This window comes from Dipteris shenzhenensis, chromosome 30, assembly GCF_047967505.1.
Source record: "Dipteris shenzhenensis isolate YYH24624 ecotype China chromosome 30, Dip_SZ_1.0, whole genome shotgun sequence".
NCBI lineage: Eukaryota > Viridiplantae > Streptophyta > Polypodiopsida > Gleicheniales > Dipteridaceae > Dipteris > Dipteris shenzhenensis.
The window spans coordinates 43,732,186-43,758,954 of record NC_141625.1 but is presented as its reverse complement, the minus strand read 5'-3'; the positions used below and the strand labels follow the sequence as shown (position 1 = coordinate 43,758,954).

The 26,769-nt window shown below is 43.0% G+C and overlaps 1 protein-coding gene across 1 annotated transcript in view; it reads left to right on the top strand.

Annotated features, from left to right (window-relative positions):
• Nucleotides 1–1,170: 1,170 nt before the first annotated feature.
• Nucleotides 1,171–26,769, top strand: part of LOC147882173 (uncharacterized) — a 76,599-nt gene continuing 51,000 nt past the window's right edge. The window contains exons 1-18 of the mRNA XM_087401527.1: nt 1,171–1,277; nt 1,386–1,535; nt 1,695–1,867; nt 2,062–2,182; nt 2,303–2,467; nt 2,604–2,678; nt 2,791–2,862; nt 3,307–3,378; nt 3,520–3,591; nt 3,757–3,828; nt 4,434–4,505; nt 4,642–4,713; nt 4,904–4,969; nt 5,521–5,577; nt 13,112–13,221; nt 13,750–13,824; nt 14,013–14,147; nt 14,432–14,709. Of these exons, the coding sequence (XP_087257653.1) occupies nt 1,171–1,277; nt 1,386–1,535; nt 1,695–1,867; nt 2,062–2,182; nt 2,303–2,467; nt 2,604–2,678; nt 2,791–2,862; nt 3,307–3,378; nt 3,520–3,591; nt 3,757–3,828; nt 4,434–4,505; nt 4,642–4,713; nt 4,904–4,969; nt 5,521–5,577; nt 13,112–13,221; nt 13,750–13,824; nt 14,013–14,147; nt 14,432–14,709 (1,944 nt within the window). The remainder of the gene's footprint in view (nt 1,278–1,385; nt 1,536–1,694; nt 1,868–2,061; nt 2,183–2,302; nt 2,468–2,603; nt 2,679–2,790; nt 2,863–3,306; nt 3,379–3,519; nt 3,592–3,756; nt 3,829–4,433; nt 4,506–4,641; nt 4,714–4,903; nt 4,970–5,520; nt 5,578–13,111; nt 13,222–13,749; nt 13,825–14,012; nt 14,148–14,431; nt 14,710–26,769) is intronic.

Here is a 26,769-nt window from a genome sequence, read left to right as displayed (position 1 = left end):
TGCTTAGTGGTCACTATGGTGACTACTGGCTCCATCGCAAGCCACTGCCTCAGGGGGCCAATGGTCCATGGGTCACAAGACTGAAGCCCATCATGATTCATGCTCATGGAATGGAGGATTAAGAGGAGAGCAGAGTGGTGAATAATTTCCAAAAAGTCATTTATGATGTTGATATACTTCACGACTATTAAGGGCCTGGTCAAGCCATCCCAGGACTTCACAAACCTGTGACGTTTGTAGGCTTTAATGCACGAGCCAGCTTAAACACTTGTAGCCCTGGGGCTACGCACGAACCATAGCTTCCGATGTAAACTGCCAGTCTAGCCAATCGTGGTAGTGCATTATTGGCTATAGGCAAGTGAAAGCATTTAAGTCATAAACTTGAGAGGAAGAGACTTGACTCAAGGCGTGACCATGATCACAGCAAGAGTAGATGAGGGGAGTGATGTCAACCTGAATCTGATTTGCAAATGAGAGGGCAGGGCTCGGGCCTTAAGTATGGTATACTAAGTATCATATACTCGCTAGCATGCACCACATGTTATAAATTATAATCAATCATCTATGCGATGTTCTTCACGATCAAACTTTCTTAAATTCTCACATGTGCAATGTGGTGACGGGTCCAAGTCCGAAAGGTTGCAAAGTTGTAACTGGGAAGGAAAGTGGAACTTGGAGGGACCCTCTTGATTGTACGATAGTTGATCTTCGTTGATCGTTAAGGTAAATCTAATAAAGAATACTCTTAATTTCCAAAGTGCATGCATGCAAAGTGTATCACGTTTCTCAAGGCTGGTGAATTTTGATTCGTGATTCGTCAATCTGCGAATGGATTATGGATCTACATTGCGAGCGGTGTCTTCGATTCTAGAAGCTATTCACTGCGAGGCTCGAGCGGTGTCTTGGATTCTCGACGTCATCACGTCAATAATCTCATTCTGGCAAGTTGCAGCACCCGTGAAGTTGCAGCACCCGTGACCTTTGAAGGCGTCAACCATGTTGTTGGACTATACAATGCATTCAGCGTTCACTCACATATACATCAATCGGGAGTCGGCCGACTCGGCACATCGGCACACGGCAGTAATAACCTGTTGCAGCACGAAGCGTCGATGATTCACCCTGACCCCTTCCCCAGCTACTGTTTGCTTGCTACTTGCAGCCCTGGAAATGCCGACAAGGCGAAATCGAGACTCCGCCTCAACGCGCGATTTTGAATCACCGATCGTGAAGCGGAACGCATTCCCGCTGTGCAGTGCATGGAGCACTCAGCAATGGTCAGCATTGCACTAGTGGTTTGCCCGGCTGAAAGGAATCGGGAATTTTCGGGATTAAGGGCGTAAAATAACGTTTTCCTCGCTAGCTTTTATCCACTTGTGAGACAGTCGCCTTGAATTTTCAGCGTGGAGCTTTGATGACAGTCGAGACTGCGGCCTCAATTGTCGATTGAATTCACCGCTCCTACGTTTCGCAACTCCATCTGGCACCGTCGGACCGTTGGCTATAAAGTCAAAACAAGAACATCACAGTGAATCGTGATCACACCCCAGGGCCAGAGTTCCATTCCCACCACTACCTGTATTGACGCACTGCCGTCGGGCTTCACTCGCTCCGATTTTTCAACAGTTACAAAATTCGAACAGTTCGTTTGCCCTTTCGGATTTTCTGCAATTTCGGACCGCTTATTTGCGCAGAACGTCCGACATTTGTCTTCAAAATTTCGTTTCTAGCGGACTCTGGCCGCAGGTGCCGTCTGTAAACAATAGAGCATCTGCAGTTCTTCCAGGGATGGCTGCGGCCTTGCTCGCTATGGCGCTGCTGATACCATGGGCGATCTTCTTCACCCCCGCGATCGCACTTTCGGACGGTATGAGAGCTTTTACACAGTAGAGCAATTAACGTTCCAGCTGCAGCCCTTCTGTCGTTCCGTCGCCTTTCGCTCTCGGTTAGCATGTATAGTGTTGTCAATCCGTTGTGTCGAGCATCACCGTAGGTACTGCAAGCTGTAGCTGCTCACAGTGCCTGATTTATAGTTGGAGTTGTTGTCTGAATACTGAACAGGGGTATCATTGTTATCTGCGTTGAACTCATGGAAAGTGCATCTATCGTCCTGGGTGGGCGATCCCTGTTCTCACAATTGGGAAGGCGTCCGTTGCAACGACAACCAGCGCGTGGTGTTCTTGTACGTTGTTTGAAATCCTTCTCTTGCATTTGCAACGTAATAACAATTACAGAGTGAGAGCACATGAATCGGTACGACGAAATCGTAACTGATACACTCTCGGGATATTGTTGCTTGAAGGAATCTGTCCAACAAAGGGTTAGTGGGACCGATACCCAACGAAATTGGCAAACTGGAGTACCTGCAGAATCTGGATTTGGGCAATCCGAGGAATGCAAAAGCACCTTTAAACATGATAACAGGAGACATCTCTGCACTGAGAGGCCTCATAAACCTCCAGAGTCTGTAAGATCAATAACACCCACCTGGTATAGTTTGCATGAACTTCATAAGCTCTGGCTGGTCGGAAGCGAAAATGCCCTGCAGGAGGAGCTGAAATCGTAAATTCAAAACTGTTTCATGTCTTGTGGGTCTTTCACAGAAATCTGAGCTTCAACAAGATTCGACTGAATCAGTTCCCGTCTGTTGTGTTCAGTTTGACCAATCTTACGGCACTGTAAGCATCCGCTCATCAGATTAAGAAGTGATGAATTTCGGTGCAATTGTGGAGAATAAAAAGCTCTTTGTCCACGAGGCGAATGGCTGAGCTTATGATTGAATGCGTGCAGGAGGATCGATAACAATTTAATCTCAGGATCGCTTCCCCCGGAGCTTTCCCAACTCACCAAGCTGCAGTACCTGTAAGTCTGCATGGTTCTGTGATGATTTCATACCACCTTTTAATTACCATTTATCTTTGTAAAGGCTCCTGGCTAGTGCATGATTTGAGAGGCGTGAGAACCATCTTTTAATTCATGGAAATTTCATGAATCTAACCAATGTTGGAAGTTAATCTCACCTCTCGCACTCCAAAACAGTCCTTGAGTGAGAACATGCTCAGGGATGTGAGTAGATTTACAGGATCGGTTTGTTTATTCTTTTGAGCCTTAGAGGCCTTTGAAGCTCAGCCAATTCCTCTGTCTTCTTTTGGCGGGGTTGAATTGGTACTTTTTGTCACCTTTATGAAGAGAAAAATATCTTTACATATACACTTATCATTGAACATAGGCTTGATTCGCCTCTACCATCTGTATAATGGTGTATCTCTTTATCATAAGAATCATGTTCTTACTTGCATTTTACAGCTATCTTGGAAATAACTCCATGGAAGGACCTTTACCACAAGAGTTTGGCAATTTGGTCAATCTATTAGAGTTGTACGTATGCTCCCTTCTGCATACATGTTCATTTTTTAGGGGTATATATTTTCTTTATAAAGGGTGAAATCCCATCTTTAGTATGTAAAGTGCTATCAAGTTTGAATAGCTTACAATAATTTTAAAGATTTGGTGTTGTAGGAGTTTATGGAACAATAATCTCCGTTCCACAATACCAAGTCAATTTGGCAATCTTATAAATTTGAAATACTTGTAAGCTTTTGTTCGATATGATTTATTTTTTTGGAACTTCTACTATGTGCTCATGGCAAAAATTCAATTGATTGTTTGCTTTTGTTAGTTGACATATTTTGATCACATGTTATTGATTCCCTATACTTATCTTTATGTATACAACCTTGCTTATATGTACTTTAGGAATCTTCATGATTGCAACTTATATGGAGGACTTCCTAGTGAATTGGGCAAACTAAAGAATATTCAAAGCATGTAAGTCATTGAATTATGAAGCATTTCTCAATGTATGATTTTAATGGGATGAAATACCAAAGGGAATAACAAAAAATGATCCGGATGTGGAAATTTGCCGAGCGTCTTGTTTCAATCTTCCTATTGCATGCATCTTCTTTTTTTTGCTTTAGGAAGTGAAGACATTACTACTTGATTTTATATTCTAAATGTTGTGTGGTTTGGTTGTGTACATCATCCTAATCTAATGTTGTGTGGTTTGTTATCACCTTGTTGTGTTTCACTATAAAATTTGTTGCTATCTTTGAGAAAAATGTTTTCATTTTGGTAGAAGCATTCTCAAGCTTGTACTTGCAAGAATTGAAAGATAATTGTACAAAAGGTTTCAATTTATGTAGCTATTATTACCATAATATCTTTTAGGCTTCTCCAATGCACACTAAACCCTAGAGAAATGTAGAGTTTTTTCATTTCATTATCAATAAACCTATAAGGTCGAGGGAACTTTGTACCATCTGGTTGCACTTGATGTAATGCACACATGTTCTTTTTCAGGTTTTGTGATTTAGCTTTTTACAAGCTAAGAAAATTAATATATTTACACTTGCATTTGGAGAGTTGTGCAGGTCTTTATATAGGAATGAATTCACTGGCATTATTCCAGACAGTTGGAAGAACTTGATAAACATGAAATATCTGTAAGGCTTTTGTCCCTCATTATCATATCTTTGATTCGGGTACAACAACTATTGGACATCTAGTCTTAATTCATTCTTTGTTGAAGTTATAAACCTTTCAATTAATAAAAATTTCCTTGTGTTTCTTGTGAGATAGGTTGATAAATAACAACTATTTGACAAAATCCTTTCCTCAATGGACAGTAGAGCTCCACACTCTACTCAATGTGTAAGAAATTACCATATACCATTTCAACCCCATGGTGCACTTAGTCTAGAAGATGCATGGCCACATTCTTCATAATAATTATAACATGATACATAAAAAATTCATGCTACAAGTCGCTTCATGTATGTTGACATTTTGAGCTATGATAATTGTTTTCCAAGTTTAATAGGGTTGTCTCTTGTTGATTCAGGAGTCTTTCATATAACTTTTTGTATGGAAATGCTCCCAACTTCCCAAGCTCCAATTTACAAAATTTGTAAGTGACTAAACACTCTTGGATTGAGTTTTGTTGCCTTTTATAGTTTAATAATGAGGCAATACATGTAGTTGCTCATTAACTTGTGAGCAAACATATATAGTGCACATACTTGTGCACTATGACCATAGATGCACATGAGCAAAGTGTACATAGACATATGAAAAACTGTACATGCAACTCTGTACGCCTATGCTAATAGATGTAAACACATGAGCACTTGCACATGCACATCGACACTATTGCACATGTACACCCATGCATATACAGACATGCATGTGTATGTGATGGAATCTATTAACATTTCACGATTAAAGCTTTCTATAATCCTATGTTGAGAATGCTGAGGTGTGCACGAAGACCTCGCTTATGTCATACATTTCTTCACAATATATCATATTTGCATTTAGATAGCTATTCACATAAATATAAGGCTATGTTTGCTAGAAAATACACTGCTCATATGAAACTTAGCCATGGTAACTACCTAATTAACTAATTAACCTGGCGTTTTAAATGTGAATTTTCATTTATGTAAACTTTGTATGCAGTTCCATGACATGCAATTTTTTATCTGGCACTGCTCCAACATCACCTTCCTCCTTAGTGTAAGTTATATCATTCCCTGAAGGACTAAAATTTATCCAAGTGTGGGTTTTTGTTGTGTTAGACTATTTTAATATTGCCATGTGTAACATGCATTTTCTTTAATAAAAGTAACTTTCTTTGTTTTTGTAGAGGGTATGGATACTCTTTCACAATGTCCAAGTATATTTTAGAAGATTACATGATATGCGACAACTTCAAAACATTGCTTCATGTGAACAATTAGTAAAGAGTCAAAACAAGTTAAAATTTCAAATGAGTGCTCAATGAAAGAGCACAAGTCAAAAGCCTAACTTACGTGTTACGAAAGTCATTTTACTAGCAGTGTCTCCATTTAGGCAATACTAAGGTGGAGGATTGAAGCTTTTTTGTGAATTTTCACTTGTAATTTTTTTAAAGATTACTTAAGTTGTGTGTTTCAAATTGCCATTTATGGAGACCATCCTAAAAAATTTATCCAAAGCCCTCTAAAAAATCATTGGTGTGCATTCAAAAGTGGTTGACTTTACAACTGACTCACACTTGTGCAGTGTTGCGTAGCCCGGGACACTCGCAAACATACCAACTTGAAAGTTAGGCTGATTTACCTCATGCCAAATCCGATATTCATAATTCAAGGCAAATAGCACGTGACTCACATACTCTTTGAAGAAGGATTCCTGGGGGAGAGGACAAAGAAGTGGCCTTTACCCCTCCCCTTTTCCCTAGACTCTTACAGTGAGATGACACTTATACGATGATTTGGGAAGAGGTTTTTGAAAGTCTTGCGACAGAAGCTACTTTAGCAAGTGAGAATACATTAGCAAATCCATTGATAATGTTGGCTGTCTTCCTCCCACGTCACCTATTTCTTTTGGGTATTCTTAGTTCGCAACTACCGTGGCTGACAAAGCTTCGCCTTTCTAAGCTTTTGTGACAAACCATTTCCAAGACGTCGAGGCTCAAATGTCATGCTATTTTGTTGGATAGTGGAGTATCGCTTCACAACAAGCGACTATATGCTTCGACGACGTTCTCTTTTCCAGACGAAGTATTACTCGCAACTTGGACACCTTGTAATCTAAAAGCTTACCAGAGCAATGCGTACAATGTGTTTTATACTTACATAACAATAACATTTTTACAGGATTTGACCCTTTTGTCATTGTGATTTCAGTTTCATCTTCGTAGGAAATGAATTTGAAAGTGAAGAATTATCGTACTTAGAAGTAATAAGACCCAGGTATATGTTCGAGTTCCATTCCTGATTATGTTATTAGTATGACAAGCTCTTGCGAATGGACGAAGCTATGTAGTATGTGTTATGAGCAACTCGTCAAATCATGCATCTCAACTCTTCGCATGACCCTTGCTTGCACATTTGGTATTTTTGATAAAATTGGGGGAGCTAGATCGTTGTAAAAACTGATGCAGTGTAGAAACCACACCATCAATAAAAACAAGCTGTTTTTTGCCTTTGTGATTCTTCTTAATATAGCCCGGCACCTGAAATTTCTGAATCATAGGGTCAAAAACCTGTTGTAACATGGGATGAAAAGAATCCAGTGAAAAGGGCACATCTGCATCCCAAACGGAAGAAGACTTTGGCACAGGCATCATGTTGGAATGGTCACCTCCTCATCTATAAGCCCCCAAATGAGGAGAGCGTGGGGGAGGGAGACCTAGGGCAGAAGATGCCGAGAGAAGAGAAAGGGATGGGGACTGCCACATGGGCAGCACCTCACACAAAGCAAGAAGGGTACCTGGCAAGTCGTGGAGCTCCTGATGTACAGGGCAGACACGTGGACATCAGGGACCTACAACAGCCTGATTGCGCAGGGATTTCTAGCAAGGATAGATGGTGCAGCAATACAGAAGGGTACGGTATGCATACGTGGCTGTATGGGGCTGGTGAAGGCCTGGCAGGAGGCAAGGATGCTGTAGCAGGAAGGCGCCTGCATGAAGAAAGATACGGGGCAGATGGCAGAGGCTATGGGCAGGAGTACAGCCTGCAATAGGGTCTCCAGCTGCAGCAAAGGGCAGCCTAGCAGCAGCCCAAAAGGGCCTAGCTAGGGCCCTTATATAGGGCTGGGCCGTTGCCTTAATTGGAGGGCCAAAGGCCCTAGAAGTTTGGGCCAAAGGGCCCCGGTTTTAGAGCCCTTAAAGGGTTGGACCAGCAGCAGACTGGTCGGCCAGTATGAAGCTGGCTGGTCGGTTTTCTACAGCAGGCCTTAGGGCCTATAAAAGGAGAGGCTTGATGCCTCACAAATCATCCAGCAGCTAGTAGTTCCAGGGCAGAAAGGAGCAGCAGGAAGCCTACTCTCTGGGCCTATCTACAGGAGGTGAGAGAGTGCAACGGGTGCTGCAGACTTAGCTCTAGGGAGAGGCTGGACCTTGGCTGTCTTCTAGGGCAGCAAGGTGCTGAGATCGTCATACCTTCTGGAGCAGCCATTCACAAGCAGGTTGGAGCAGTGGAACAGGGACCTGTGTGCTGCAGACAAAGCTTGGCAGGGGCTGCCAACCTAGGCTGATTCACAGGTAGTAAGGTGGAGAAGAACACACTGGGCGGAAAGTCTACAGAGGCTCGAGGTGGAGCACGCGGGCTCGAATCTAGAGATAGCCAACAGATTGGAGAACGACCTTGTGGTTAGATCAAAGGACCACACCATTGGTGGGACTTTGGATCTATCTATTTTGTATTGTTGTCATACACACACACACACACATTTTTTAGTGAAATCTTATAATTCTGTGTGGGAAACCTCAAAAGAGGTAAAAACCCACCAATAAGTACAAGGAAAAAATTTACAAGTAAAACCTCAGAGCAAAAGTCATGAGGCAGCCAAGTAAAAAGTTACATATCAAGCTGGAGGAGGATCAAACACAGCATCCTCCAGCTTCAAATTGTTGCTCTGTAAAAACTGATGCAGTGATGAAACCACACCATCGATAAAAACAAGCTGTTTTTTGCCCTTGTGATTCTTCTTGATATAGGCTGGTACTCGAAATTTCTAAATCACAGGGTCAAAAACCTATTGTAATTTGTAACATGGGATGAAAAGATTGCAGTAAAAAAGGTACTTTTGCATCCTGGACATAAGAAAACTTTGGCATAGGCATCAAAGGCAGAGAGGCTAAATCAACATCTGTATCTTTCGACGAAAAAGCTGCATCTGATAAAGCAGGACTTAGCATTTGAGCTTCATTCTGAGGATCAACCTGAGTAAGAGTAAGTGCAGCATCCTGAGAGAGAGCATGCATATCATCCTGTAAAATCCCCTCTGCAAGGGGTACATCCATATCCTGAGTAGAAGGAGACTGATGGTGCTGAACAGGGGTGCAATCTTGAGCTTCTTCAGCAAGAGGAAGTTTTGCCTATGATTTATCTACCTTCCTCCAGTAGTGCTTCGGAGCAGTAGAAGGCTTCTCCAAAGAAGCCATAGCAGAAATAGGAGGAGAAGGGAGAGTAACCTTGACAGCTGAAAAAGGAGCAGGAGGAATGGGCCTGGATGTAGAAGGGCAATCACATGCAAAATGACCAACCTTTCGGCACCGATAACATGCAGTGGGAAAAGATGCAAAATGCAGCCTGATGCGCATTGGATGGGCAAATCCCAAATCAAGATCGAGAGTAGATGGCACGGGCTGCGTCATATCCCACAAAACGCAAAGGCGAACATCACGGGAAGCTTGCAAGAACTCTTGTCTCGGAACATGAAGAGGCCTTCCCAAAAAAGCTGCAAGAGTTGGAAGATGCTGAAGAAGAGGCACAGGCAGCGCTTTGAGAGTAATCCAAATCGGACAATGAGTCAGAAGGGTAGCAAAAGGATCGAAAAGTGGATCCCAGGGCATCACATAAGCAAAGAAACCAGCCCCAAGAACACCGGCACGACTGACTAGCCGCTCCACCACATCAGTCGAAGAAACGTGGGCATAATAAAATCCTTTGCCCAGAAAGACAAAGGATGAAATACAATCCGGACCCATTGCAGCTTCAGCCCAACGACGAAGTTGAGCGGTAGAAAGAACCCTGCCCATAAAGTAGAGATAGAATCCAAACTGTTGAGCCTGTCGAAGACTTGAAACTAGATGGGCAGAATCCAAAGAGCAAACAAACGGGAAACCTAATGAAGGAACATCTGTGACAGAGGTTGAGCATAACTGATGCAGAAGATCTAGCTGCAGGGAAGAAGAAGGGCCATTTGCGAGATCAAGCTTTGCTGATTTGAAAGAGGATGAAGAAGGCAAAGCACTACGCTTCCGTCGAATGAAGACTGGAGCAGGAGGAACAGAGGAAGCAGAAAAAACAAAAGATGTTTCGGTAGCCTGTACGGGCGGGGAAATCTGTACAGATTTTGCAGGTACTGGCGTCTGCACCAGGTCTGCTTGGATAGAGGGTTGTACGAAGAGCTGAACCGAAGGCTGTGTAGATAACTGCAGGGGTCGGGGGGGTTGTGCGGACTGTACAAAATTCCGTACAGCTGACGTGAGTTGTACGGATGGCGATGAAGGCTGCAAGGTGGAAGACGGGGGCTGTACAGGCAAAACGAGGGGGACGGAGGGTCGACCAGGGCTGTGGGGGCTCCAGAGCTCTCCATCGTCCTCCTTACACACACACACACATGATGGGATATCTCAAGGTGTATGCCTCAGGCACACCTTGGTTTCTATGTGTGTGTGCTAGAGGCACAGTTAGGTGCCCATAAGCATCTTCTTCTCCATCTTCTTCTTCTTCATCTTCACCATTTCTTCCCTTTCTTCCCAAATCTTGCTAAAGCTTGTTCTCCCTCAGTTCTCCGCCATTCTCCAAGCCCTTCCTGCTGGAGATACCCCTCGTTTGGGCGAACTTCCACGTGCAAGCAATTGAAAAAAAAACGTCTCTGCTGGCTGCCATTCTCCAAACAGCGCATTTTTTCGTCTTTCTTCTGTTGCAAAATACTCCCTGCCTGCTGCACCATTGCTCGAGCCCTCTTAGGGGTAGATGGGCGACCTCAAGACGAACATTTTGAGTCAGTTTGCAGCCCATTTGGTTCAGTAACGAAGGAGAAAACGTCAAAACACAGGTTCAGCCTGCAGCGACTCCCCCGGGCAAAACAGCGCGCCATTTCGCCCAACCTCTGTGCTGGATCTTCTCTGGTATATGAGCTTTCTTTTGCTTCAGAAAGCCCTCTTTTCTTTGCTTTGAAGAGTGAGATACAAGCCCTCCAAGTTCAGGCCTCTGTTTTGGACAGTTTTGACAAGGTTGTGAGTGTGATGCTACATTAGATGCTACTTTAGCATTTCTGAGGTTTTAAAGTTTTGAACAGCATCAGTACAACTGTGGCTACAACTTTCTTTTAAGTTGCTATACCTGGATTTGCTTGGAAAGCTTTCATTTAGCCACCTCTGTGAAGCATGTAAGTGAAAGCATCATTGATTTGTAGTATGAAATTTGGTCACAAGTCTTTGCTACATTAAATGCTTATACTTTGAAGCTTTTCAGTTGTTTTTCTAGCCTTGTAAGAGAGAAGACATTGCCCAATTCTTGGGTTAGACCCTCTCATGGCTACCATCTTGAATATGGATAAGCTCAATGGTAAGGGCTTTCACACATGGCAGATGAAGGTTAAATTTGCATTGATGAGGGAAAACCTCTGGGGGCTTGTCAAACCGGCTTCAACTTCTTCTTCAACAGCCTCCAATGCAGGAGAATCCTCAGCTCCGCCCGGCAAGAGATCCTGCTAGAGAGGAGAAATCATATGGCATCATTGCTCTTGCCTTAGGAGATGACTATATTCATCACATCTCTGATTTGGAGTCTTCTTCAGAAGCTTGGCAGAAGCTTGACATTATTTTTGGTGCTAGCTCTCACATCTCAAAATTGTCACTTAAGATTGCTTTCTTTGAATTGAAGATGGTTAGTGGCACTCCTTTGGCTACCCATGTCAATTACATGCGGAGTCTCATGACTCAACTTGCTTCTATCAACTCTCCTATCACTACAGATGATGCAATGGCAGTGTTACTCAAGAGTATGCCTGAAGATTATGATCATGTTGTTACCATTTTGAAAAATCTTCCTAATCCTAATCTTGAAGGTCTTATCTCTGCTCCTCAAGAAGAAGAAAGGCACATGGAACTCCGGAAAGGCAATGACAGAGCCTATGCCTTAAAAATCCAGAAGGGCAAGTTTTCACCTTGCAATCATTGTGGGAAGACTAATCACCTCTCAAGAGACTGCTTCAAGATCAATCCTTGCAAACACTGTGGCAAAAACAATCATCATGAAAAGTTTTGTAGAGCCAAAAAGGAAGCAACTTCAAAGTCAAAAACCGCCAATCTACTTTCAGTTGATGTGCCTCCACAAGATGAGGCATCCTATGAAGATTATGCTTTTTGAATCATCTCCATGTATGCTCTAGATCTCTCTTTTTTGAGTCAAGGTACTCAGCCTGGATAGTCCTCCAAAAAGAATGAAATAAACTATTGTGTGTTTTGTAAACACCTTTGGTCACCATATGATGTAGGCCATGTGTATGTGTTTTTGCTCCATGGTACCTCCTGCAGACATTGTGTGCATGTACATGCAGGGGAGATAACCATTGGAAGGTCTTTTGTATCCCTTTTGTTTACTTCACTCCCTTGGGAACCCCTTGCTAGCATGAGAACCTAACCATAGATTTATCCTTGACCACCATGAGATGGCATGAGAAACTATGAGACTAGATGTATCCTTGACATAGCCTGAGGCATTCCCTTGAGGGGGGGTATGATGGGATATCTCAAGGTGTATGCCCCAGGCACACCTTGGTTTCTATGTGTGTGTGCTAGAGGCACAGTTAGGTGCCCATAAGCACTGTTAGGTGGTGGTAGAAGCCACATAGGATGATTGAGAGAATCTAGGAGCAGATTGAGGAGATGATTGTGGAGCTCAGAGGTCATCAGTGATGTCAATGATCATGTAAGAGGTGCTTACTTAAGGACCTCACCTTTCTTCATTCCATAAGCAAGAATTCTCAGTTTGTGTTCACTCCAAACAACACACACACACAATCACACACATTCAGACAAAACTTTATCAAGCAAAGCAGATGAAAGTGCTTTTAAAAGAAAGTTCTAAAGAAAAAACAAAAGAAGTCGCGGGGCAAGATCCTCAACCCAAAATCTATCGACAGAATAGCCTTACGTAGCACATTAGACCTGCCCTGGATGGAGCATACTTTAGAGACGTTATAACATCTCTCTTGAGTCTCCTATCTCTTTCCGCCCCGCTGTTCTACTTTTGGCTTGTATTCCTTTTTGTCTTACCCATATTGTTATAAGAGTTCTAAGTCTACCACACTACTCAAAAGACAAACGTTGGGTTATCTTGTAATGGATGTATACTGAGCAATGCAGAAATGCCAAATGACAACGAAAATATATATTCATTAACTTAAAAGTTTGAGTATATCACCCGCACCCATATGATAGAAACATTGGCTTCTTTTGGCTAGACTATCCTAAGCTGATTGTTTTGTTCTCATCAATCATACCATTGTGCAGTAATGCTGATTTGGGCTTCTTGTGGACATATAGGTTAAATGACACTGGAAATTGCTTTGTTGGGTCAGATCCCAATGACAAGATCAAATGCTCTCAATCACCTTACTTTGACTGCAATGATTTTTTGGTCTCTGTATCAAATGGTAAGACTTGAATTGAGCTCAAAAAGTAACCATGGTAACCCTCTAAATTAGTTCGGTGGAGAAAAATGGCTGTTAAATGTGAATGCTGAATTTACATCAATCCAGTGCATTCTGGGAAAGATAGTACCACAATTACTTTCTTACATTAGTGGGAACAATTGACCACTGTTATTTTCTTTTACATACAGTCTTGACTAGCTTGCTCAGTAGAAAATGAGATTATACATGAGGATTTGTCATGAATTTTTGGTCCCTGTATCGAAAGGTAAGATTTGAATTGAGCTCAAAATGTAATCATGGCAACCCTCTAAATTACTCCCATGATAAAAAGAGGGTATTAAATTTAATGCTGAAAATCGAATTTTATATCAATCCAGTGCATTCTGAGAAAGATAGTCCCAGTATTATTTTCTTACACTAGTGGGGACGATTCACCACTGTCATTTTCTTTTACATACAGTCTTGGCTAGCTTTCTATAACAAGTGAGATTAAACATGGGGATTTGTAATCATATTTGGGTGTTGCAGGAAATTGCCCTGATTGCCCGCCGCTTCAAGCTCTCGAAGATGAAACTACATGTATATGTACAACATCTCAAACAGGTCCATAAATTCCTAAGCTTGTAGCAATTTTATGATATTGCGAAAGATTGATTTGTAACATAACCACAAAATGTCAGAAGTTAAGATGTGTTGACTGGAAGCCCAAGTAAGTTTTTGGCACCCTTGAACTCTCAAATGCGTGGATCTAGGAAAGGTGTGTAACTCATTCTTTGGGTTGATGTTGATAGGTGAAAAAAAGTCTGGGCAAAATGGAAAATTGGTTGGCTCTATTATAGGGGTGGGGGTGTTTCTTATCCTTATTTTTTCAATATGGTGGAAGTGTTCAAAATCCCACAAAAGACTGATCAACAAATTTACTTCAGGTTTTTATCAAGCTCAAGGTCTGTATTTGTGGTGGAAGAGCCAAAAATCCAATGTTTCCTAGTGTGCAAAAAGTCTTTGCATGTGTATACAAGTATTCACTAACGTAAGATATTACAAATGTTATCAAGCTCAAGCTCTATGTCAAGTAATGAAGCACCCTATGTAGCTACATTTAACATAATTTTTCTTAGAATGGGTGTTTTGGAGCACCAACATGGGATTGATTAACATAAGACATTATTGCATTCCCCTTGCTTTATTTCCTTTGCCCTTCCTGATGCAGATTTTTGGGAGGGTCCAGAAGGAGTGCAGCGGTTTTCCCTCCAAGACCTTGCTAGAGCAACCGATAATTTCAGCATCAGTCATGAAATTGGGAAGGGTGGTTTTGGGAATGTCTATTATGGTTTACTGGATACAGGCAAGAAGGTAGCAATCAAGCGGGCATCTTCATCTTCCATCCAAGGCAGTGCAGTGTTTCGCAATGAGGTGCTGCTTCTGAGTAGACTTCATCATCGGAATCTTGTGCACCTTCTAGGCTTTTGTGAGGATGATGGAGTTCAGGTTTGCTTTCTTCTGCATACTGCGCATGTTTTCAAATATCTAGAGTGTATGCTAGCTGCTAGTCTTTCGATGCTTACAGCAACTTTTGGGCTATTCCTGTTTGAGTCATCATTTCCTCAAGTCTAGTTTGTAAACCAAGGACTGTCTGATGATTGTTGTGCTTAAACAATGGAGGGTGTAAGGAAAAAATATAGCACTTCATGTGACCACAGCAAGTGACAGAAATTCGGATGTACTTCTTAAACAATCTCGAATTTTCTCTAAGGTCGAAGAGTTCCAGGTGATTAAAGCATAAGATCTTGCGAATTGATAGAGGGGGGTTTGTAACCAATCTTTAGAGTTTCATAGTTCCTTATATAGGGATTCAGATTTAGAATATAAGATGAGTTAAGCTGATGCAGAATATAAGATAAGTTAAGCTGATGTAGCTTGGGTACCACTAGTGTATGATACAACGCTTTTTTTAAAGGACGCTTTTTTAAAAGGACTGTACACATGATAGCACTGATTTAATCTTTTGCACTGTCTAAATTTTCATTACAAAACACTCGATTTTTGTGTAGTATTTAGTGATGCAATTCATTCTTTGATTCCTCCAATTCTGTCCTCTCTCCTCGCAAATTTATCAATGCTTTTCATTGAAATCTCTCCTTGACAACTCATTTTCTAATGCTGGATTCTCCTCTTGAAATTCCCCTTTCTTTCTTGATAACATGCAATGCAAGATTTCGATAGCCTCCTTTATACTAAATTCAAATAGATTATTGGAGATCCATGCTCCAAACACTTTCCAACCCTTGTGCACTTTTAGTGAAAGTGTACAGCTGATATTAATTTTTAAATTATGATATCTCCTTGTAGAGGAATTAACCATAAATTTCTACAGGTGGATTTCATAAGGCGTCCCTACAACTAACTGGTGTGCTCTACTAGGTGCCTGATGGCTGCACAAAGTCATGGGTTATGGCCACAAACAAAGGATCCGCAAGATGGTCAATACAAATGTGTGGTTTAATCTGTCCAAACAGCTGTCAGACGCTAAGTGTAATTTTGGAAAGGACATTCATTCAAGGGTTGGCATCACATCTTGAATTACTTTAGCATATTAGAAGAATATTGATCTCAAAGTTTGAGATTTTTTATGCTAGTGAATATAGTATGCAAGGCAAGGACACGATGATGCAAGTGACTTCAATGCAAGGAATTCAAAACATACAGGATTTTGAGATGACTGTTACGTGCACTCTTACTTCGAGAGTTTTTAATCAAGTATTTACTTGGCGAATCATAACTATTGGCACGAGCTTTTACTTGGTTGCTCCAAATTATCCAAACTTTTTAACTGGCAGACCATACTTGGTTGCTCCACATTATCCAAACTTTTTAATTGGCAGACCATACATGGTTGCTCCAAATTATCCAAACTTTTTAACTGGCAGACCATACTTGTGCCGATTCTTTCCCAGCCTCTACTTGGATTGCCCGCTTTCATTCCCTTCTATTCCTGCTCAAAGCTTCTTGCCCTTCTATCTCATGGCATTTTTTCCATCTTCCCAGAAATCATCATATTTTTAATATTCAGCCAACACCAATTGGATGATCTATGAGTTTCCTTTTTTTTCTTGAGTGGGAGGCTGCAATCCACTAAGCCTTGCCTCTTGCCACCCTTCTGTACTTGAATTGCTGCAAGTTTATTTTGTCTTTCCTCTACCATAATATCATTTTCTTCTTAAAGTTTATGATAGTGTGTGACAAAATGTACATGTGCACACATCTACGTACGTACATGTGCACACCCACAAACACGCACATGTGTGCACATGTGTTGACGCCAGGCAACCACATGAAAAGACTCATAGTGAATGTGGCTGAGGTGGCAGGTGAGTGTAGCGCAGGAGTTGACAAGAACGGGTAAGTGCGGAGTCTAGAAGCTGGTGCAAACAATGGCACTGATCGTGGACAAATGAGACGACACTCAGAACGATTCTATATAAGGGGCAACAACGCTAGATGAGAGAGAAGTACACATACACAAAAAGCACTAGGCATGCAGCCACGCATTGTTTGTAATCGGGCCTAGAGCCCCCTATTCTAGTCACTCGGCATTTCCCTCAAAATTTAGTATTGTGACGCTTGATTTTCCCCAACACCCCACAATAGGAGCACTTGGCGCATAGGACGGTCAATAGTTTGTACAAGCGAAGACTCGAGTAGTTGAGGAAAAAGATGTCAACATTTGGCAATCATAGTGGGACATGCTTTAAAAGAGTGGTGTAAGTCGAGTGGGTGAGTGTTAGAAGCATCTAGTCATGAGAGCACGAGCAATTAAGTGAACAAGGATTCATGTTGACAAGGCACGAATTGTGCCAACTAATCGAGTTGCTCTCCTACTTCAAAAGAGTGATACTAGTACCAAGTGAAGATTTGTGGCTTCTTTGGATCTATGCATCTATAGGTGTCTGGACGGAAGAGTGCAAATGAGCTGAACACTTGAAATGTTAGAAATGAGATATGAAAGCCATCAAAGGTATGAGGAGCACCTTGGACAAGGCGGAATGTATTGGTAGAACCAAGCATCAAGACAGTTGAAGGTGAACTCAAGATGCTGCCCTACGAGAGGAGCACCTTAGATAAGGCGGAATGGATTGGTAAAACTAAGCACCAAGACAATTGGAGGTGAACTTGAAACTGGGAATAGATGATTGGAGGCCAAGAGCAGGAGGAGAGGATTGCATCGGACAACAAAAGTCAAGTTACAAGGAAACCCGGCCTAGCTAGATCAAGTAGTGCTTCATCTAACTACTACGTCAAGGCCAGGATTGAAGTAGTCCCTGTATTCGACCAAGGCAAATAGATGATCGCAGATAAAGAGAAGCGGCCTCTGAACAGTTGTGTGGTGTGGATGCTGAGGACTCACTGTCCAAAAGTGAAGTTCTTTTGATGAATACTTTCATGGGGAGCCGACGTACGAGTAGAGGTCATCCAGAAATGCAACGGAAAGTACCTAGTTCGGAATCTAGATGCACATCCGATCAAGAGCAGTATGAAGGATTGGACAAATTATGGAAAAGTCCGAAGCCGACACGCAATTCGACTGAGAGCGGTGCGAAGGACCAGACAAACAAAGAAAGGTCACGAGTCAAAATGCACATCCGACCTAGTGCGACACAAGACTGGATGAAGAAAGGAGACAGCCCAGAGTCAACGCATGCATGACAAGACCAAGGCGCAGCCTAGAGCATACAAGCTCCATCAACACAACAATTATATGAATAGCACAGCAGTGGTTCAACCAATTTCCTAACGGATACTTTTTGATTGGCATCACATGATATAATCTTTCTTGAGATGTTTTTGCCAAGAAGTCAACGAAGAGGATGTTAGAACAAAGCACAACAGATTGCAGTTGGAAGGAGACGTGGTGTGCAAGATTTTGTATTGTGGATGATAGCCTTGATCAATCAAGTGAGCAAGTTGCTCGGTGACAAAACAATGTGTTCTTGGATATTGAGCAGGATGCTAATGGAATAGCAAGTCCAACAAAAACCTATGAGAAACTTCTTGATAGAACCATTGAAACCGGCCTCTAATCACTCAGAGGGCAGTGGAACTAAACCTTTAATCACTTCAGCACTTATTTACAGCTCACAAAGCATATATCACAACCATTAACCATTGCATGATCACCATTTGGCATTTACCCATTTGTTCACAAACAAAACCACTGAAAAAGGGATGGAGGCTAGAATGCCCCTGCTCAACAGACATAGACAAGTGCACCCGATTGGCCCCAAACACCGTGGCGCCCCTTTTGGTATTTCTTTATATTTCACAGTGAAATGATTACAAGTTGCATCTGGGAGACCTTCCCTGCAACTGAGCACGCAGCCCCAATTCACTAAGCCTTCGCAAGGCTTTCAAGCATAGAACACCATCACATAAGTGCACTTAATCCATAGGCTTAACCCAAAGGCATTCTCTTTTCCGAGTGCAATTCCATTGGCTGTCCAGATACAATCACACTGTACCCCAGCTGCACTCTCTTTGAGTGGTTTCCAGATGGCATTCACAAAGCTTTTCAAAGCTCCAAAATAAAATCAGCAAAGTACCCAACCAAAGAATGACTCATGTAGCACTGCCTGGGCACCTGTGAGCCAAGAAAGAGGTGGCACACGAGGCCAACCAATAGCTTATGGCAAAAAGGAATTGCAGTAGCAAAATCACAACTCACCAAGCCCTGAAAACTCGAACCAAGTTCTCAATCGCCAAGAGGACATAGTAGCCAATGCCCAATTGCATTCTCAGCCAAAGAGGAGTGCAAAGGCATGAAGAAAGAGCATTTACAAGAGCCGACCAGCAAGAATTCCACTGAAAAATGCGAAAAGAAGCACTTCTGTCGCGAAGAAGTGGGAGTTCTTGGGCTCAAAAGAAGCGTGCTTCAGATAGGAATGCATTGAGAAGGTTTTGGAGAAGTTTCATCGCCGGAAAGTCCTCCAAAACTGAGAAAAACCAGTCAACCAGCGCGTGGGACCACTTGAAATTCAACAGAAAGCTGTAGCTTTGCAAGAGGAGAGGCCCAGGAAGCGGTAGAAGCAAAAAGGTCCAGAAAAAGGCACTTTTGCAAATTCGACCAGCAAAAGAAGTGCTCAACTCTACCCGTTCTACCAAACGCACGGAGGGAAAAGCATATCACTACAAAGGGGAGGCAGAGGGGAAGTCATCGGGCCAAACGGAAGTCGAGGAATCCAAACGGGTGAGGAGTTATGAAGAAAAACGGGATTCAGCTGAAGGAGGCTGAAAAACCAGTCCAAAATCTCAACAAAGGGAGAAGATGAGAGAGAAAACCACACATGTGAAGTTTAGAAGGCTCAGGAAGATCCAGGAATGGCAAAGGAGCATGTAGAAGGCACTAGAGCCACCTGGAACTCTAGGGGGGCCATTGAAGGTACATGGCCCTCTAGGGGGCCCATTAAAAATGCCACATCATCATTTCCCAACAACCACTCTTTTAATTCCTTGGAATGCCTTTGGGCCTAGGGATTAATTACGCTTATGTGCTAGGCACCATGCTGCGTTTAATTACACATTATTAAGCCCACGCTTGGACTTTTAAAACCAAAGTTGTCACGGTCTTGTAGTACATTAAAGTACTTAGAATTTCACACCCGCGTGACATACCCCTCTCTTGAAACAGCAAACCACAGTTTGCTGCCCCAAAACACAGGAGCGAGCATGAAGTATAGCATAAAAGAGTATACAAGAAAGACGCAGCTATAGTATACAGAGACAGTGAAAATATGGCTAGGAGAGGCATGCATCCATCCATATACACTGCTCAAAATCTATGTGATCCTCGGCGATCAATAGTCAAGATGCATCAATATCATGAAGTCTCACAACAGAAATACTGTCAGCTCAGTATCTCGGGATGAAACATATAGTGTCATCAAGCGACCTCATGAAATCACAGTGAGCCCGTCTGTACTGAGGGAGTGGAGGTGCTACCCCCCTCTCGAACACCAGGTAATGCTCTAGACGCTCACTCTGTTGAACTACCTGTAGGAGCCTGGACCGCAGTCGGCTCTAATTGGAAAGCATCAAGGTAAAGCTGCAATATCCCAGGTGAATCTGCTTGTTCACCTTCCTCCATCGATTTTGCATCAAGTGATGGGTAATTTTGCAATTTTACCAAGTAGCGACGGATAACTTTACCCTTGAGCTTTCTATCCCTGTGTGCCAGATCTGCTCTGGGACCAGAAGTTCATCCTGTTCTTCCACTTCAGGCTGCACCTCATCAGGTAAATCCTTAGGAATATCTTCATGATATTGCTTTAATAAGCTCACATGAAAGGCATTATGTATCTTCCAATGCGGAGGGAACTTCAGCCTGTAAGCTACCTCGTTTATCTTTTCAGAAACCTGGAAAGGACCATAGTAACGCATGTTCAACTTTGTGTACAACCTTTCCTTGCCTTTCTTATTTTTCAGCCTTGCCTTCTGAAAACGCAGCAAAACCCAATCACCTTCTGTGAATACCAATTCCCTGCGGTGCTTATCTGCTGCTCTTTTCTGCTTGTCCTAACTTCTTTGCAAGGCATATTTGATCTTCTTGTAAGCCTCTTCAAGGCTTTCCACAAAACGATCAGCTTTGAAGATTTTCTCTTTTGTATGCAAAATGGGAGGTATCTTCCTGGCACCTTCCACTATTTCAAAAGGTGCTTTACCTGTGGATGTGTGCATCGCATTATTGTAAGCATATTCCAGCAAAGGCAAATAATGCTCCCATTTGCTTTTGTGGTCTGAGACATAGCATTTAAACATATCCAAGATGGTAGAGTTTTCCTGCTCCGATTGTCCATCAGACTGAGGGTGAAAAGATGACGAAAAATTCAGCGTAGTGCCCATATTTTCAAACAATCCTCTCCAAAAGAGGCTAGTCATCCTCAGATTTCTATCACTGATTATGGATTCAGGCATCCCATGATACTTGAAGACATGCTGCAAAAACAATTTGGCCATTTGATCTGCTGTAATTTTCTTTCTTACTGGCACAAAGTGGGCTTGTTTGCTAAACCTGCAAATTATTGTCCACTATCCATCATGTCCAGTAGGAGTACGTGGAAGATCAAACACAAAATCCATAGCTATGCTTTGCCATGGTCTATCTTGAATTGGCAAAGGGTGTAACAACCCAGGTGTCTTTTTCCTGTCAAACTTTACTTTCTGACAAACCATGCATGTTCTCACATATTATTCCACATCTTTCCTCAAAGATGGCCAATAAAAGTATTGCTCCACTGCTGTAATTGTTGCTGTAATTCCCCTATGTCCTGCATATGGAGGAGCTTGACTTTCCATTATGACTTTCTGTCGCATCTGATCAGTGACACAGAGTCGTCCATGCATCAAAATGAAACCCTCTTTCAACATATAGTGATCATGCCTTTGACCATTAGAAAGCTGATCATAAATAGTTGAAAAATCAGCATCATTAACATACTGATCTTTCATCACATCTAACACATTGTTGTAAGCAATGCTCACTGCTACCCGGCACATGTACAATTTGAAAATGAAACATTGAGAGGAAGTTAGCCCATCTCATGTGCTTTTCAGATAATTTTCTCTGCGTGAGAAAATATCTAAGTGACTGATGATCTGTCTGCACATAAAAATCAGCTCCAAGAAGGTAATGTTTCCACGTGGTCAAAGCATGTATCACTGCTAACATTTCCTTCTCGTATGTCTGCAAGTACAATTCAACATCTTTGAGAACTCTACTCTCATATGCAACCACTCTGCCATCCTGCATCAAAGTGCCTCCTGTGCTGTTTCCACATGCATCACAAGTTACAGCAAAGGGTTTTGCAAGATCTGGCAAGATAATAACGGGTTCAGAACACAACTTTTGCTTCAGCTCTTCAAAAGCTGCATTTTCCGTTGGTCCCCATTGAAACGGTACAGCTTTCTTTTGTAAAGCATGCAAGGGAGAAGCAATTTCTGCAAAGTACTTTATAAACCTCCGATAGTATGAACACAACCCAAGAAAGCTTCTGACTTCATGCAGATTTTTCAAAATTGGCCAACTCCTTATGGCCTCAACTTTTGCAGGATCCATCTTGACTCCATCCTTTGACACTATATGACCGAGAAAATGAATCTCATGCATAAAGAACTCACTTTTCTTGGTGTTTATTAATAGCTTGTGTCTTTTCAACTCTTGAAACACAATAGTGAGGTGTTTCCTATGCTCCTGCGTTTTTTAGAGAACACAATGATGTCATCGAAGAAAGTGCCCACAAACTTTCTGTGTGCTCTAAAAATTCTGTTCATCATTCTATTGAAAGTGGAAGGTGCATTAGTCAAACCAAAAGGCATCACAAGGAACTCATATAAGCCAAATGAAGTGCGGAAGGCAGTCTTGTAAACATCTTCAGGCCGTATCCTTATCTGATGGTATCCACTTTTAAGGTCAATACGACTGAACATTAAGGAACCTTCCAACCGATCCAATATATCATCAATGCGTGGAATTGGAAAACGGTTCTTAATTGTGACTTTATTCAAAGCCCTATAATCAATACACATTCTCCAACTGCCATCCTTCTTTTGCACAAGCAACACAGGGGAACAGTAAGGAGAATTTGTCACGATCTGTGACGTATTCCTTTCTCTTTCTAGACTTATGGATGGTTTGATGAATGGACACTTGTGGAAGGGTATGACCTTTCGACGGGACACTTGCCCTTTCGACGGGACACTTCTTAATGAGGCACAATCCTTCACAAGAGACATTCTAATGAAGAGACATTCCTATTGTAACGTACCCTCTCATCAAGGGTCACACCCTTCACAAGGCGTACACACCTCTTCATGCACATACCCTTTGGAGTACACACCTTTTCATGTGTGACTCTTCACTCTCTATATAAGAGAGGCCCAATTGTATGGATGACACAATCACATCCACCCTACAGATATTCAAGCAATACAGTTATTCCTTGTTCTCTGCTATCTCAGTCTCTTTTCTGTTCCTTAGCACATTTCTAAATATAGTAAATCTAGGATTTCTTACAGTGGTATCAGAGCAAAATTCGCTCCTGCCTGTAGGAAATGCCCCCCACCTTCTAGCGCTGATCTGATACTTTTTTGCCGCTAGAAGGACATCCGTGCACATTGTGCTTGGAAGAGATGGAGAGGATGAGCGTAAAATTTTTAAATGCCTACCCGGCCTAAAGTCATCGTGGCCTCTCCATCTCCCTCACATCACAAGTTGATGTGAATGGACACGACCAAAATCGTGTCCTTTCAGGTGCTTGGGCTGTCCCAAAACCAAGGGACGTACCTTTTCCACCATGGGACACACCTTTTGGTGACGAGTCGCGACTCCTCACTCACAGGACACACCCCATCGTGGGCAAATGGACATACCTATTCATGCAGGGTCGCATCCCTTTTAACAATAGGGACATATCCCCTCATGAACAGGTGCACCTATTCCAAGGGTCACACCCCTTCGAATAGGCACACCTAGGCCCAAAGTACCTACAAAAGGGTACCTAGAGGGGTAAAAAGGGACAAAAATTAAACCCATCCCCTACCCCTAGGTTTACCCTAGCTACCCTAGGGTTAGACTAAACCCCCAAATTAATTTTTGGGCAATTAACCCATTGGGCAGCCCCCAACGAAAAGAGGTGAACCTCTTCATTGCACCGTACGGATCTCGAGCAAATCCCTGCGCAGCCAGCCGTACAGCCCTGCGCCATCATTTTCGTACCCCCCCTGCGCAGCCCGCCGTACTGCCCGCCGTACAGCCAGCCGTACAGCCATTCACGCTGCCAGCCGTACAGCCATACAGCCATACAGCCGCACAGCCTGCGCTGCCAGTCCCTGTTTCGCGATTCATGCTGCCAGCCTGTTTACTGCCAGCCCTTGCCTCGCCATTTTCATTGACAATCCCCTCGCAATTTGCAGCCCTAGCCTTGCCATTGCAGCCCTGGATACCTGCCTTTTCCTGACAGCCTGCTGCCCTCTCCTTGTTTCGCCATTTTCGCCCTGCCAATTCAGCACCAGTTGCCACTATTCGCGCGATGAAGACAGCCCGTTGACAGCCCGGACCAGACAAACCTCGAGCACTCCTCGCAAAACACTGCAACATGGACCTCCGGACAACGATTTGCAGCCTTCTTCTACGCAATCACTTGGCAGATTAAAGTATTGCCAGGTGGAGTCTTTCCAATCTGCTTTTTAAGGATTCTCTTTAACAAATTACAGCAAATGAAAGAATCCACATTAAAGCATGGAAACCCCTGGTAATTCACCCGGCCTTTCAAGGATACCTCAGGCATCTGCTACTACACAATATCGTGTTCAAATTGCACAGCCAGCCCATTTTGGAGCCTTTGCATCTTGGGTCTTCTGTGTCACGTGCCCTCCGAGTGACTTGGATCACATCCTCTACCTTCTGCGTGAGGCACCTCAGTTACATTATTTCCTTAGCACAGTACAAGTTGTGTTCCACGAGACACGAAGATATCCGGAACACGATATTCCTCAGGAGTTTGCTGTTCATTTTTGGAGAAAATTTTACCCTTCACCTTCGGCATCTCCAGGGTACTCTCCACCTCCTTCAGCTCCCAGATATCCTCCTCTACAGGTTGTACCTTCTCCAAATCAGTATTTACATTCTGAAGGCACTCCCTCTCCTAGATATCCTCCTCTTCCGACAGCAGCTCCTTACCCTTTTTCAGATCCGTGGACTCTGCTACCTACCCCTGTCTTATCACGAGCAGTAACACCTTTTTCAGAATCTTCAGTGTTACCTCAGACAGGACCTCCCTTACCGGATTTCCACGGGTTGTTCCATCCTGCCTCGCCTACCCCCTCCAATATGAGCAACCTCAGGGAGCAGCCCGAATCCTCTTCCAGGAATGGTCCAAACTAGAGCGCAAGTTCGCGCTTTTCTCGCAGGGATTTCCGACATGTCGCACCGCTCGCGTGAAGCCTCTCCAGAGATTAAAGAATTAAGTCCCAAAAAGACCCCTGAAGGCAACGTGCAAAGTGAATCTCTATTACAACTTCAAATATCTCAGCTTCAGGACAACATCTTCGACCTGGTTCAAAAAGTTCAACAACTCCAAGATTCTCGAAGTCCAGCACATACAGAGGATGACGTGATGCAACCCGACGACGATGCGGACTCTTTCCCACCAGAGGTAGAAAACACTGAACTGCGTGCTCTCTACCGATTACTTCAAGCTTCCAAAACTAAACGGCTTGACGTCAAACTTCCGGAAGCCTACACTGGTCAACGTAATCGCCGAACAGTTGACCAATGGCTCGCTAAAATGCGCATGTATTTTGACACTGTTGACCTCACGGAAGGCAAAAAGATCGCCTTGGCAGCCTCCCTCCTGAAGGATACAGCATTTCTATGGTGGCAAAGACGCTTAAAGGACGGAAAAAGTGTGTTAACATGGGAACGTTTTGAACACGTGCTCCGTAAGCAATTTGTACCTGCCAATGCGGACTTCCAAGCACGTTCAAAACTCCGACAGTTGGAGCAAACGGGTTCCCTGTCTTCTTATATCTCTCAGCTCACCACATTGGTGCTGGAGATTGATGGTTTAACTGAGGATGATCGCCTTCATGCTTTCATCTCAGGCCTACATCCCTCGTTACGCATTGATGTTCTTAAAGCAAATATCACCACCACAGATGGCGCTATTGCTTACGCAGAGCGCATTACAGATTTCCTAAACACAGGGAAGCAGAGTGCTAATCGCACACAGAACTCTCCTATGGCCAAAGGTGCTCGCCCTCAAGATAACACCAGGTTTCGAAAAAACTTCGGTAATCAAGGTCAGCGACAGTCTCAAGATCCCCAGAAGCCTCAGAAATCATTTGCTGGATTCCAACAGAAGCACTCCCCCAAGGATCGTGTTTCTTCTTCTTCACAAAGTCATTACCGACATCCCCAACATAAAGGTGCGGCCACTGACAAGAAGAGCAACTCCAGCTCAAAAGAACTTTGTACCATCTGTACAGGCGACCATAGATGGTTCGATTGTCCCAAGCGACCAAAGCAAAATTCCAATATGGAACCTAGCACTTCCCAAAAAGAAGATGCTACCTCAGCACAAGACAAGAAAGGCAAAGCTGTTCGAATGGCGAATACCATCCTCCTGAGCCTTGCCAGCAACCCCGAACCTTCCCTGGCCACTCGAGTACTTTGTGTTCAAGGATCGATTCGTGGAACAACGGTCACCATCCTCATCGACAGTGGCTGTTCTCATAATTTCCTAGCCAGTTCTGTGGTCGATAAACTTCGGTTGACCACCAGTCCTAGCCTCATGGACTATCAGATTGAACTCGCAAATGGAACAACTTTCTTGTGCAACACCAGGATCAAAAAGTTGTCTTTTCGCATCCAACATTATACGGACAAGTTGAACTTCGACATTATGCCTCTTTCTCGGTACGATGTCATACTCGGACAACAGTGGCTCTACGACTATGATCCATCAATCAGTTTTCGCAGCCATACTATCCAATTTGTCC